This window comes from Ictalurus punctatus, chromosome 6 (genome assembly GCF_001660625.3).
Source record: "Ictalurus punctatus breed USDA103 chromosome 6, Coco_2.0, whole genome shotgun sequence".
Classification (NCBI taxonomy): Eukaryota; Metazoa; Chordata; class Actinopteri; order Siluriformes; family Ictaluridae; genus Ictalurus; species Ictalurus punctatus.
Window position 1 is genome coordinate 26,308,517 of NC_030421.2, and position 15,497 is coordinate 26,324,013.

Consider the following 15,497-nt stretch of genomic DNA (forward strand, 5'->3'; position numbering starts at 1 on the left):
GCTTGACTTTCTGATTACATCTATTTCTCTATTATTCCAAGTGGTGTGAGCATGACTTTAGCTTCTCCAAAGGTTTCTCAGTCATGCTCACTTCCCTTCTTCTACTCTTATTTCACTGTTACCTCTGTCTTGGCAAAATATGAACCTGAGGGCTTCGATATTCCCTTTCACTCTGTCAAACTCTTCTGCTTAGCCATATAAATACTGAAGCAAGAGCACACATTTGAGCTCCCTGCTCCTCATGGCTCCACTACTCCCTCTATAATCAACCATTCCCGAATTTCACTTCAGTCTGTGACCACAAGAGTAGTCCAAAAATGTAAATCATGTACAAATTGACAGAGCTTTTTCTTATCCATTTAACTCAGAAACCATGCCCTGTGAACTGGCATGCCAATCAGGGTGTATTCTTTCCTCGTGCCCAATACAAATGTAGGGCATCAAAACTCCCCAGTTGTACTTAAGATCAGCTGGTGGTTTTGGATGTCCAACTTTAGAGGATAAAGCTGCAGCTCCAGCCCAAGTTCTCCAAGTGTGTCTCCAAGATGGGTTTTTATACCCCACTATTTTCTTGTCTTATTTCTGTTCTCCATGACTCCTACACTCCTCACTTACATCTTCATTAAGGAGGGTTCAGCCTTCTAGCACAAAGCAAAAGCTGTTTAGCACTAGAGACAGAGTTCTCTTGAGTTCTTTTGCCTTTCTACATTTTGCTACTCAAACCACAATCGATTAATTGAAGGTAAGGTCTGCACTCTCAGACACTACACTAAACCGTTGGTGTCTGCTTCAGACTGAAAAAGCATTAACCCCATAAAGGCTGTTTATCCTTCTGCCTGACACATAAAAGGGGGGGGGGGGGGGGTTTATAGGAGGTTTTCTGCTTGGGCAAGTTTTCGCACAGACACAGATCTTCAGTCTTGCAGTATAAGAAACAGTCTGGAGATGGTGGTCTCCCACGGTCTGTTAAGCACTGATTATTGTCTAACGTGTTGGAGGTGGTTATCAGGGAGTTTGCAGTCTGATATGAGCTGTAGCATAAATTGCATAAAATGACATATTTTGTAGAGTGTTCATACAGAATCTCAAACCAGGTCTCTAACTGTAATGCTATCTGTAAATTAGTATCATTTGATCACCAGTGCTAACACATGCATGCAACAGTAAAATCCTGCAATGTATGTGGTTTTCTGACATTGAAATTATCCAAATCATGCAAAGCATTACTAGGCCACTGATGCTGTAGTCACCCTGAGAGCTGCTCTCAAGATTCAAGAACTTGATATCACATATGCACACAAATATCTTCTTAATTAGGTTAAAACATGGACAATGTCTGTGGAGCTTTACATGGCACTGTAACTCTGAAAAAGATTAAGCATGGTTGGAAAACCGACTGCTGATATAATAAAAAGGTATTTAAAGCACCACTGATAATGTTTTGTTCAAGACTAGATAAGATCTGTGTCAAAAGACCCATTCCATAGCAAGTGACTAAATCAGAGGATTTAGAGCTAGACCAGAAAGAGGCCGTATTTCTTGTTCTGGTTTCTGTTACATTACAGCTATAGGCAAGGGGTGATGGTGCAAGAAAGCCAGAAAAACAAAATTCATACATAACAGTGATACCATTATGCTCCACTAAAGCTAAATTAGTTTTCGGGCATTATGGGGGCACAGATGTATCCACTTACCAATACCCAGATGAGCAAGGTGCTCAATCAACGTCCAGCTGTGGTCATCGATGCAGTGGTTCTTCAGAATGAACAGCTGGCAGATATCCCGGGCAGTGATGTCACTAGGGACCTCCACGGCTCGACTGCTGTTGTCCTCACTGTATACCTTGATCACCTTCCATACAGTAACCCATTAATTAGGCAGTGAAAAAGTTATTTTGCAGTGACTGGGAAATCATATGAAATTTGATATACAATTATAACTACTGATCCAGATAAGGTGTCAAAAATGACATAACAAACATATGAGCCTAATGCTCAAGTATATGCCTTTTGTGCAAGGGCAAAGAATCGTGTCATTAATGGAGCTCATTTGATACCGCAAGCTACCTCACACCTCACGCCTTCCACACTCAACACCCCATTCATTTCGAATGACAGTGAAGCAGTGAGAACCAGGCCAGCAAGCAGGGAGCAGATCATGAATGTTCCCTTTCACTTGCTTCACAGTTCCCTGTCTCGCACTCTCCAAAAGGAACAGCAGAACGAGCAGTGCGTATTATCGCCAAATCGGAGTCCCTTCGGTCCAGATTAAGTTTAGAACAGCTACCAATGATAGCTCGACTTATCCCTTACAGAAAAAGAGGATTGTTTTAGCCTCTTCTGCAAGGCATCAACCACAAACACACACATGCATGCACTAAAACAAATCAGAAAATCTGTATTTTAGCATAACTTACCCCCGTATTAGACGGCAAGCAGAGCTGTGATTTGGGGCTAGCTCTGCAGTTTAGGTAAGGCTGCGTACACAGCATTGTAAGAGCAGGATTTTAGGTGAAACATAGAAACATGCATGTACTGAGGGAGCAGCAGCTCTCTCCCTCTATTTTTTCTCTCACTGTCTCTCTTGTTCTCCTCCTCCTCTGTCTCTTACTGTCTCCTCTCTGTCTTTCCCAGACGTTCTCCTTCCTCTCTCTCTCTGTCTGTCTCTCTCTGCAGCTGAACTGAAATGAGGTAATTAAGAGAACAGGCTCCGAGCTCCAGTACTTCCTGCCTCTCCTGCTGTATGTCACCCAAACTCTGCCCAATCACCTGCCATCTCTCACTAACTGCAGCCTCCAGGGGTAAGCCCTGCCCACCCCATACCAGGACAAGCTCCGCCCACCCCTCACCACCACCAGAGAGAGGGGAGTGGAGGAGGATAGTGGCGAGAGAAGGGAGCTGGGAAAAAGGAGGTGGAGTGGAGAATGGGTAGAAAAAGTCACAAGGCTCAATTCACCTAGCTTTTCCCATGGCCGAGATCAACCCCATCCCCTGCCCTGTCTATAATGCTCAGCATGGGAGCTGCACCCGTTATGACCGTGTTGCTTAAATGTAATTTTAGTTCAGATCAAGTCTGTGTAAAGTTAAAAAAAGGTGGTTAGAGAAAGATGGGGGGAAGGGAAGTAAAGGAAGGAGAGGGGTAAAGAGACATGAGATGAAATGTGAGGAGAGGAAGCATGGGGGGAGGGAGGGGGGAGCAAGAGGGAGAGAGAGAGGGAGAGAGAGAGGGAGAGAGAGGCAAAAAGAAACAGAAAGACTGTTGTCCTGGTGTTAGGTTGTCCAATCAAGGCTCAGTTTATTATTTATGCTCATAGTAATATCAGACTTCAGGGTGATGAGGTGAAAATAAACAGGTCACACACACTCAATTCATGTGTATGGCAAACACACAGATGTGCTACTTATGTTGCTCTGATATTCTTAACCTTCACAAAAAAAGTCCCTTAATTTTACTAATCAGCAGTGGTAGACCTAACGTGGGACCAAAACTTTACAAACGCTATCCAGTTATGGTTTCCAAGCACGTCATAAACAAACGTGTGCATATAATATTGATTGATGACATAATGCCATATGAAGAACTTTTAAAGGGAGTGTACATTGTCCTACACATCCCATAACCCTGTGCTATATCTACAGTGCAACAAACGAAAAAAATGGCACCAAACACAGCAAGAGACCTGGATAAGTTTGTGCACAAATGCCTTAAGATCTTATTTCTGACAATAAACAGATTGTGTTGTCAGGGAACATTAGGTCTATTATCTCCAATGATTATGAAATTATTTTTATTCCCTCCAATCTTACAGACCATTTAAAGCTAGAAAACATTAATATTGTCAGTATCTTTGGTGGAGCAGTGATTTTTGAAGTCACCCCATCATTGAGAGTTCATGACATTGAATTCTGGCAAGGCTATAACCAGCTGTGGCTGAGAGTTGAAGAGAACCTGCTCTCTGAGTGGGAGGAATGGCCTTCCCTTCTGCCCATCAATCAGAGCCAATTGAGAGCATCTGTTATGTCCTGTATATGGCTTGTCAATGTGAGGTCTTGACGCAGTATCTTATAGGTGAGCCGTTATTTTGGAAGGGCCAGTCAGTCATCTAATCAGATAACTAGCCTAACTAGTGTTTGAATCATTATGGTAAGAAGATATTGTTGTGTTATAAACTGCCACAGCAGCACCCACGACAGCAATCATAAGGAATCTACAAATGGACTACCATTATAATGATTTCTTATGTGGAAGCGAAACAAGGGAAGATATGTTTCTGAGGTAATATATGCTTAAATGTTTATTTTAATTATCAAAACACCTTAGGGAAAACATTTATAAAATTGCTGTGGAGAACAATGATGACACTTTAACTGTAACATTAGCTTATAGAGGCAGTATATGAATATATTATTCCACTCTCTCTAGCAGTTCATATGGCTCCACATGTTCAATAAGAGAAATTATATCCGTATAACATTGCATGGCATTCCTCTGGATTTTTTTGCAATACTGTATATTCCCTCCTCCTTCAAGCACGAACCAAACCCCCCCCCCCCCCCCCCCCCCCTCCACCCCGCCGCCAAAAAAAACACAATAAAACCGAAATTTCTTTCGGCTCTTACAGTGTCAGTGAATGTGTTTGTAGCATGTAAACAAATAATTAACCTCACCAACGATCGCATAATACAACATAAAATGCTTTCTATTCCCAAGCCCTATAAAAAAATAGTACAATTAATACTCTTAGTTCAACAGGTTAACTATGACATGTGCCATCACAAACTGTTCACTGCCACATCAGAGTTAACAAACATCTGCCTTATAAGGCACTGACACTTATTTTTATTACAGCATTATTAGTTATTATTAGAGTTATTACAGCAGCTACTTTCTGTTTGTACACACTATTTAGATTGTAAAAACTATTTTTACAAAGTGAAGAACCTTTGGAATTTACAACATTGGTCTAAAGCAGCATCACCTGCTACTTATGTTCCTTTACCAAAGTAAAGCAAAATCTGCAAGGTGCTAGAAATTGTTTTCACCCACCAATCCTCACCTCCTGTGATAGCCTTATCTCTAAAAGGAATCTACTTTTGAAACAATAAGTGCTGTTTAGAGACCCCAAAAGACAGGGTGTTTTTGGATTTGTACGATTGCAGTTCCTTCATAGACTGTCAAAGCTTCAAATCAGTGCTGACTTGATCAAGTACCAAAAGTGTCTTCGCTTCCTATGCAGCCTGTGGAGATGGAATACTTTTCAGTCTCCACTGCTGAAGGGTGTGTCTTGCATTGGTATCAGACAGATATAGTGAAACAGATATTGTGGAACATATAGTCCATACACCAAATTCAGACTGTATTAAATCATGACTCTCCTCTCCTCTTTAGTGTCACAGGAAGCATCAGTACAGTTAAAATGGCTTCCAGATTTGTATGCATGACGTTGATTTTGTATGTGGATGTTTGGGGTACACAGTTGCAAAGTCAATTTTTAAAAAAAGCAGTGCATTTCTGAATGATGACAAAGAGCACTCATTTCATGAGCTGAGCTCAAACCTCAAGTTTTTAAGTTGTAGTTATCTGCTGTACACTTTTTGGGTGCTGTACAGTGCTGTGAAAAAGTTTTTTCCTTCTGTTTTTGTGTATATCTCAATCTAAATTGTTTCAGAAATGTAAACAAAATCTAAGCTAAAACAAAGACAACCTGAGTAAACACAAAATACAGTGTTAAATGATAATGTTATTTATTGAAGCAAAAAGGTTATCCAATACCAACTGAGCCTGTGTGGAAATGTATTTGCCCCGTAGTTACTAATTCTCCAAATCTATGAAACTGCATTCATAATGGGGTTCAGCTGGACAAGACGCAACAAGGCCTGATTACTGCAAACCCTGTTCAATCAAATCAACACTTAAATAGAACTTTATCAACAGCATGAAGTTCATTAAAAGGTCTTACCCAGTAACACACTATGCCAAAGTTGAAAGAAATTCCAGAAATGATGAGGAAAAAGGTGATTGAAATACTTCAGTCTGAAATGCAAGCACAACTGGATTATGCAGCAACATAATGATCCAAAGCATAGGAGTAAGTCCTAGTCCTAGAAGTAAGTGAAAGTCTGATCTCCAGTTATCGGAAGTGTTTAGTTGTAGTTATTGCTGCTAAAGGTGGCACAATCAGATTTTAAGTTTAAGGGGACAATTAGTTTTACGCATTTGTGATAGGTGTTGGATAACTTTTTTGCTTCAATAAAAAAATAATATATAAAAACTGTATTGTGTGTTTACTCAGGTTGCCTTTGTTTTATGTTGTATTTCATTTGAAGATCTAAAACTATTTAGTATGAGATATACACAAAAACAGAAGAAATCAGTATGGGGACAAATACTTTTCACAGCCCTGTATATGGGGAACTCAAATGCCCATTTCTTCCTCACTGAGAACACACACATCTGTGGCCACAGTTCACTCTTCTTTGATTAGATACTTAAATATACATGCAGTACCGTGCAGAGGCTCAGCTTTCTCACTGTGCCCTTATTTGGCATCCCTGAGTGAGCTGTCCTTTCAAATTTGAGGACAGATGAGGGAGAATAAAAAAAACTAACTAAAAAAAACAACAGTTCATAGATATCCTCAAATGCTGCTTGTTAGAGAACCCATTTGTCTGGTGCAGTGCTGAAACGTTTTAGTTTGTCACTTAATAACTTTAAATGACGTCTTTAGTTAGTGATTGATTTTTCTTTCTTTTCTTTTTTACACAGCACGTCTGTGTGTGTGTGTGTGTGTGTGTGTGTGATAAAGGCACAATGCAGAGTGCAGATAAAACATCTGTAAGGGCAGAGCAAGCTGTGCCGAGTACTATCACTGGGCACAAAGACCTGCATTCAGTAGTATCGTTCTCTCTTTCTCTCACGTACTCACACATGCACACGTACATGCACAGGGCTTCACATATATATATATATATATATATATATATATATATATATATATATATATATATATTTACATACAATTTTCAACAACCTCTCATCACTCATTCTCTCTTTTCTCATTCTTTCTAGCATGTTGGCTTTCATGCTGTTTTGATGTGGAATGCCAATTACAAATCTTACCACTCCATTCCCACTTTCAAATGTATTACAAATTTTATCTAAGATAAATGAATTTTCCATTTATCGACATAGTAGCCGATTAAAGTAAACGCATGTGTACGATCGGTTTCTGAGTATGTTCAGTTCTACTCTCTGTGAAGGGTAAGTGGGAATGAAGAGTTTGTGCAGGTCCAGTTCAGGTTTTGTTTGTTCCTGGTGCACCTCTAAATCATACAATCATACACTTTATGCACACATGGAAAGACACATACACAACTAACTCAGCTGCTCCATTCAGCATATTCTAAAACCTGAGATAGAGGAAGTCCACAAGTCAAGTGTTAAAAAATGTGTGTATAATGGGTGTCTGGCTCTCCGTGTGTAGAGATAAGCTTTGAAGCAGAGCATGCTTGGGGAGAGTAGAACACTGAGAGACTGTCTCCCTCAGTCTATCGCTCAGTTAAACAAGGAAATAAGATTAGCAGTAACCTGATTACACCCATGACAGCTTTATGCACCAACTGTCAGCATCTCATTGTACAATGCAATTAAGGAACTGCATTGATAAATATTTGTTCCTTCTTTCCAGTTCCTAATTAGTTCTCATGGAGGTATTGCTGTTTTACAACCCTTTATAAATGTATTTATTTTGCCTAAGGGGTGTATAGTGCCTTAACAAAACACAAACACTGCACCATCTTTCCATTCCTCAGAGAATAATGGAATAAAAGTGTGATGTCTTTGCAAACCACATTTTATAGTGGCTTTCTTAGAAAAATAAATATGCCTCACTTTTCCTCACAGACACTAGTGCATTATTTCACATCATTTGCACATTTTGTAAAAGGGAATTTTAGAACTAAAGTATTTTCAGTAGTAATCATTCAGCAGTGATGTATCTGTGAGTAGACTTAAACACATTCTATTCTACTTTAGATTAATATAGATGACAGACATTTTGTGCCCTGAAGTTTCTGTTTCCCATCTTGAACCTGACTGCAAACCGAAAGTAAGAGATGGTTTGGGGGGAAAAACTTTTAAACAGCTTTAATTTGTTTGTTCAGATCAGTTTCAGAATTGATACTGTTCATCCAGTTTATTTTTAAGTTGTACTGTAAGCATGATGAAATTAAGGGGTTTAAGGGGTTACAAACTGGGTATGCTTAGTCACAAAAAAGTGTTAGAATTGCCATTTAACCCTGCACACTGCAGAACGATGTGTACTGAACTGCTGAACTCCAATGAAGACAAGAATGTGTTCTCCAGGTTAGCCCTTCTTCAGCCTGTAGAGATGCTTTACAGTCTTGAACTCAAGGACAGGACAGTATAGACCAGTTCACTAGAGTCTGGCCTTCTGTTAGACCTTCTGTATGACCTCTCACCCCACAGCTGCATCTTTATCTAAGAATCAGACAACTGGCCTTAGCCTGGCCAGTACTTATCCAATGCTCTCTCAGTCTCTCGCCATCCATCCATCTCTTGTTCTCGGCATGAATGGCAGGGTCCCAAACAGCTCCGACATCTCTGAACAGCTGTGACATTTCTCATGCACACAACTCGAAATTACATTTTAGAACTGTTAAATTGGCTATAATTGTTAATTCAATTCTTAGTGAATTGTCCATTGCACAAGACAAATATTTTGGATCCACACATGTGCTTTCTTCTGAATTTTCTCCACATGATTTGAACCCTTTCTCATTTATGGTTATGTTATTCACTGACATCTTAGTAATAAAACTAATAATGATCAAACTAAATGGGAAATACATGTAGTCCTCATAAAACTGTGGAATAAGAATCTGGATCCACAGATTCTCGAGCATTTAAGGGGTTAACCCGTTTGATGCACATGCACTTGACACCCAACCTTACGCAAAACTCTCACAAAACATACAGCTTGTTCTTCCTGTCTCACTACAGGGACAAGTGTGTGAATTTAACGTGCTCCACGGCACCCTGTCCCATTGGATTGCTCTCTAAACTGCACTGATGATTCCTCATAATGAGGGACCATGAAATTATCTGGTTTTCCAGCGGAAACACAGCATTTTCGCTAAGTGCATGAACGTGGATGCATAACTGGTAGTCAGTGAACTGTAATAAGCCTACAGAACCTCATGATATCAAAAGGCACATCACACTATAATATGATAAATCAGTACATTTTCAATTATATGAGAATTACAGATGACATTTTCTATTATATGAGAATTACAGATTCAAAGGAGCAGGAGCAACTGAATGAAATGTTTCTGTTCCCAAAATTCCTGCATAATCAGGCTCTCCAGCATGAGAAACTCTGTGGAGGGAATAAATGTCTATGGTTTCCACCACAAGACCAGCCTTCCAAACACGCCACAACACAGGAAAACCACATTCTAAACCATATCTAATATTAGAGAAAAGTTGATGAAACAAGCACATGTAAGCAATCAAACAAATGTTAGATAGTGTTTTGGTCTGCTACACTTTTGTCCAAAGAAGAGAAAACAGATGTTAGTTGATTGATTGTACAAGAAAGTGTTTGTATTCCTACCCGCTTCTGCAGGCAAAGTGGAGTGATGGCAGGCAGCGTGACTCGTCTGGCTTGGAAATTCATACTGCTCTCTTCAGCAGGCTGCTGGGCAGAAAACGTCCATCCAATTTCTTTATCTTTTTTTGAAAAATGTCACTTTCCTTGCTCAGCTAAATATTTCTGAAGATCTAGCTAGCTGAAAATGCCTGTCCAGATGTCTGGAGTTGTAGCAGGCACAGTGTCTGTACGAGACTGAAACTCAGACTCCTCCTGTGGCCTTGGAAACATGCCGTGTTTTTTTTCCCGTAAGAAAAGCTTTCCCTTCTAATAAAAACTCCTGATAAAGCACTGAGGAGCTAAATGTGAACAGTGAAGGTCAGGGAAAAGACCTACAGTAACTTTATCTGCTGACAACATGTAAACCTTCCCTCAAAAAGGCATCCAAGGATGGTATGAGTTCCATACTTCACTTGCCTCTCTGAAGAACTAAACAAGGCAGAAATATACTTTTTCTTTTGTTTCAGAGCCCTAAGTATTATTGGGTCATATTACAGAGCAAACAGTATAATTAGACCACATTTCCTGGGACAAAGACATTTAAGCAGCATTGGAATTCCCATTAGAACGTAACATTGTATTTAAATCATACTGAGAACATACATGTAAGTCTGCAATTACATTTGCACAATATACATAATCAAGAAAAATAATCAGTAATTTTTTAGTGAAAAAATCTGAGACTACAGGGAGAGGTGTCTAAATAAACTAATGAAGTATGGTAAAGGCAACCTCTGTCCCCATAGCACAGAGGACATCAGCTGAGCCTCACAAGGGACAATGGATATTTGAGCTGATAAAAGAAAGGAGAAGAAGAGGGAGAGTAGAGAGGGAATAGTAAGGGACGAGTGTGTGTGAGAGAGAAAAAATTAGACCAAGGAAGTGTCTATGAGAGAGAGACGTGACAATATGCAGTTTTTAAATGGCAAAGCATGATTTTTACATCTATACAAAACAAAACAAGGTCCTCAAGATATGTTCAAAATTATGAGGGAGATATACAAAATCAATTTAAATACTTAAATATTAAAGTATGCACTAACATCCTGTTCGCATGGCTGTTCTTAAAGAAAATGTGCTGTTAATAACTTGCTGCCTTTAGTGAACAAAACTTTTCAAAATATATTAAGATCAGTGAAATGAAATTTGGGTTAAATTAGCAATAGCTGGCGCTACCCAGCTAACTCAACTATAGTGGACAACTTTTATAATTCAGCAAATGTCCATAGATACAGCATCAGAAGCACACAGACATAGACACATACCCACATTCCAGCACACATTGCTTATAGTCAGTCTAGTCTTAGTCTGAACCAGAGAGGGGAAGAAGGGATTAAAGAACTTTTAAATTAAGAATTCAATATTCTTCTTTTCCTAAGAGGATCTGTGGGAGTTTGAGACAGGGAGACTGTGTTGGCACCCCTGATCTGCTTTAGGAATCTGCTGACATTTTAGTTTGTTTTGTTGTTGTTGTTGTTGTTGTTTTACAGTTTGATATGATCTTCTTGAATGTCCATCACATGTCTAATGGGCACGATCACTGTTTGACCATCTATCTATATGTCTCTCTGCCTGTCTGTTTCTCTGCCTGTCTGTCTATTTGTCTGTTAAGTATAACAATGTGCTCCACTAATTTCACATGAATTATCAGGGATGGTAACACAGACAGGCAGACGCTAATACTTATCATAGCTAGCAAGAAATACAGTGAATTAAATAGAACCCTTTGATAAGAAAGTCTCTGCCATTCCCAAAACATAGGCAGCCTCAGAGACACTGACCTTGACCGGCCACAAAAGACAAGCACCAATCAGCACACAGGCCAAGAAAGACAGCGATCTAACTACCATGCCACAGTTTACATATTGGCTTATAGAATGACACACATATACTGTACAGTATACAGAACATACACACATACACACAGCATATGCACATATCTTGAATCTTCAAAGCATATTGTTTTCTATATTTCTATAACGTAAGCTAAAAGGAGATGCAATATCCTGAGCCATGCAGCTGTTACCATATACAGTTGCTATAGGGCAACTCTGGGTGCAACAATAGCTCTATTTATAATTTCCAAGCAGTTATAGATTAGAGTTCAAATGTATGCTTCTTACATTACTAAATATGTTTTTAGAAAAATATTTTTGTTTAAAACATTTTCCATCAGCAGAGGCCAGAAAAAGGCAGTGCTATCTTCAGCTCCTGTCATGTACTAAAGTACAGATTTACTCAGTGGCTACAAGAGAGGAATGACTGTGCTGAGATCACGTACCCATACTGATTTGAGTGACTCTGGCATTCATAGACATTCCTGTTGGAAACATACAGTTGATGTAGAAAAAGTCTACATACCCCTGTTAAACTTTTAATGTGATAAAACAGAAAACAAAATTCAAGTCAAATACAAATAGAAGGGGGAGGGAGGGGGCTTGGGGAGGGTTGACTTACAATAACCAGGTTTCACAAGTGTGCACACCCCTTAACTATGTTAAATCACAGACCTCTTTAAGTCTTTCTACTTTCAATAGGATTTAGATCTAGGCTCTGACTGAGCCATTCCAAAATCTTTATCTTCTTCTTCTGTTGACCCTGCATCTTTTGTGACAAACTAGACTGGTATATAGAGCTCTCCATGTTTCCCTCTATCTTGAATAGAGCTCCAGTCCTAGCTGAAGAGAAGTAGCCCAAAAGCATGATGCTGCCACCACCATGTTTTACCATGGGTATGGTGTTTTGAGTGATAGCAGTCTTGTTTTTGCACCAAAAATATCTTTTAGATTTAGATGCCCAATAACTTCTACCATGGACTCATCAGACCACAACACATTTTGCCACATGGTTTGGTGTGACTGTCCTTGCATCAATTTATTGTCCTTTCATTGATTTTGGAGTCCTGTTCTTGGCAATGTCATGTACATTCTTTGTAAACTCTTTTTGCGAACCATGGCTTCAGCAGTCAGTTGAAACCAAGAAGTGGTCAAGCAAATCCTACAGAAAAAGCTGATCTTTAAAAGGTAAAGGTAGGGACTAGATCTATTCGGGCCTTCATTCACACAGTATGGGCTCTGCTCTGAAACTTCTCAACTGAGGATAGTTTCTGTCCTATTTTGGAGATCCTACAGGAGAGGTTGGTACGGAGCTCTGCTTGTCTGAAATCTGAAATCTCTGGTGTTTTGGAATCTATTCTTGTGGCTGAAGTTACTATGATCTTTTCTTGTCATCTCAACACTGGAGTACTGCAACTCACTCCTGGCAGGTCTGCCCAGTGTGTGACTTGTGACCCTTGCAACAGATCCAGAATGCATCTAGAAGTCTTGTTTTCAATCTTCCCAAGTTCTCCCGCATCACACCATTGCTGCATTCCTTCCACCGGCTTCCTGTTGCCACCCACATCAGATTTAAAACACTGATGTTTACCTACAAAGCCATAATCAGACCAGCCTCCTCCTATATGAAGGCACTTATCTATTATGTTCTGCACCACAATCCCTTTGAGCCTCTAGTGTTGGCTCGAACATCCAGCAAGGTACAAGGAAGGACGCTTCTCAATCCTGGCACCCAGGTGGTGGAATTAACTTCCTCAGGCTGTCCAAACATGAGTCTAACCTCCACCTAACAGGGTTTTAGCTTGATATTAAAAAATTTTTAGATGCACCTGTACAAAAAAAAAAAAATGAAACCACTGCAAAATTATCGGTTTTTCTGGTTGTACTATGTGTTTGGGTAAAATGAACATTTTTGTTTTATTCTATAAACTACTAAGAACATTCCCTCCCAAATTCCAAATATAATTATTGTAATTTAGAGCATTTATTTACAGAAAATGACAACTGGTCAAAATAACTACAAAGATGTTGTCAGATGCAGTTGTTAGACCTTGAATAATAACGAAGAAAATAAATTCATATTCATTTTTAAACAACACTATACTGTTTTAACATAGGAAGAGTTCAGAAACAAATATCTGGTACAATAACCTTGATTTTCAATCACAGCTTTCATGCGTCTTGGCATGCTTTCCACTAGTCTTTCACATTAATGTTGGGTGACTACCGGTTTTGGACCGGTCCCACTGAACCCTTCAGCCGAAGCCCAAGCCTGGTGAACGACCACGAGCTATTGTGTGCAGATTCCACTATTACAGTGACTGTGTTGATATTTTACGCTGTGCGAGAGAGTTCCAGCGGATTAAAACAAGGGATCTGACCATCTCAGTTTTCCCTGACTACACAGCCAAGTCGGCCCTCGCCCGGGCCGCGTTTAACGAGGTTCGGCATCAACTTCGTGGTACTGAGGGAGCTCGCTATGGAATACTTCACCCAGCTCGGCTTCGCATTACATATAACGGTCTCCAGAAGGCCTTTATTTTAGCGGAGAAAGCAGGAGTCTACATTGAACTCTTGATATCGGGATGAATTGCATCACCTATATAGTGGAGTTTTTTTCACTTTTATTTTTTTTTGTACTTGGCCTTCCAGATCTACAGAATTCGGATTCTTATTGAAGATATTGTCATTGCATTACTTCGTCTAGATTTTGTGGACTCACTCCTCTTAAATGTACTTCTGTATTAACGTGCTTCTCTGTTTTGATGCTCTGACTGGGTTAGAGTTTATTTTATTTTATTAGTGTTGTTTCCTCATCTTTATGTGCTACACTGTGTTATATTATTTGTTACAAGTCTTTAAAAGGTAAGGACATTATATTTGTTAAAGTGCGCAGACTATTTATCAGATTTGAAGTCAGTAGGGGACTTTTCTCTTACTGGAATTTTTTTTTTGTTTAGGTAATTTAGTTGGTTAGTTCAGCTTACTCTTTGAGTTGTTTTCACATTGTGGACAACTCTTGGTGGGAAACACTGCTGTCTCCCTTTGTTTTATGGAGACTTTGGGTGTGCTGGGGGCGAGGGGGGGTCCCACTCCGGCTGGGACAGGCACGCCTTTAAGATTTATTTCTTGGAACGTCAGAGGTAATCCTGTCAAGAGATCTAAGGTTTTTACATATTTGAAATGTCTTCCACTCGAACTTTAATTTGAAAGTAGGAGGGGTCGTTATTTTACTTGACAAAAGGTTACAGTTTTCGTCCACTAACGTTATCGCTGATGCGAACGGTAGATATATTATAGTTGCTGGTATTCTAATGCAAAGACAGGTATTGTATACGTTCCTAACTTATATGATTTATTTATTTATTTATTTAATTTATTATTTTAATTTATTATTATTATTTTTTATAAATGGCATCCCTTTATTTTATACTTTATGGAGTTACAGACACTTCCCACTTAAATTTTTGTGCCTGTTCTTGGGTTTTATAATATTTATATAGCCAGCGACAGTTATTGAGTAGCCATGATGAGCCGGGGGGGGGCGGGGGGGGGGGGGGGGGGGGGGTTTCTTTTTCTTCTTCTTCTTCTCAATGAAATATTTGGGAAAGGGAAGGGAGGAGATAAGAGAAAAGGCAAATGAATCACATGTAAATGAATCACATGAATATGAATCACATGTAAATGAATCATATGAAAATGAATAAATAAATTAAAACGTAATGTTGGGTGACTATGCCACTCCTGGCACAAAAATTAAAACAGCTTGGCTTTGTTTCATTGCTTCTGACCATCCATCTTCCTCTTGATCACATTCCAGAGGTTTTCAATTGGGTTCAGGTCTGGAGATTAGGCTGGCCATGACAGTGTCTTGATTTGGTGTCCTCATCCACATCTTGATTGACCTCCTCAGAGTTGGGGAACACTCAGTGCGTTTACATGGACAACAGTAATCCACTATTAACAAGATTAAGACAATACTCTGATTA

At 39.4% G+C, this 15,497-nt stretch overlaps 1 protein-coding gene across 6 annotated transcripts in view; it reads right to left on the reverse strand.

Moving 5' to 3' along the window:
* The window catches only part of grb14 (growth factor receptor-bound protein 14), a 71,891-nt gene that overhangs the window by 19,045 nt on the left and 37,349 nt on the right, over window positions 1-15,497 (reverse strand). For 4 of the 6 annotated variants that reach the window (XM_017470314.3, XM_017470313.3, XM_017470309.3 and 1 more), the window contains 2 exons: window positions 9,638-9,721; window positions 1,695-1,851 (listed from right to left, as the gene is read on the reverse strand). In XM_017470314.3, coding sequence (XP_017325803.1) covers window positions 1,695-1,851; window positions 9,638-9,721 — 241 coding nt within the window. The remainder of the gene's footprint in view (window positions 1-1,694; window positions 1,852-9,637; window positions 9,722-15,497) is intronic. The other 2 variants (XM_017470311.3, XM_017470312.3) reach the window with 2 other exon arrangements.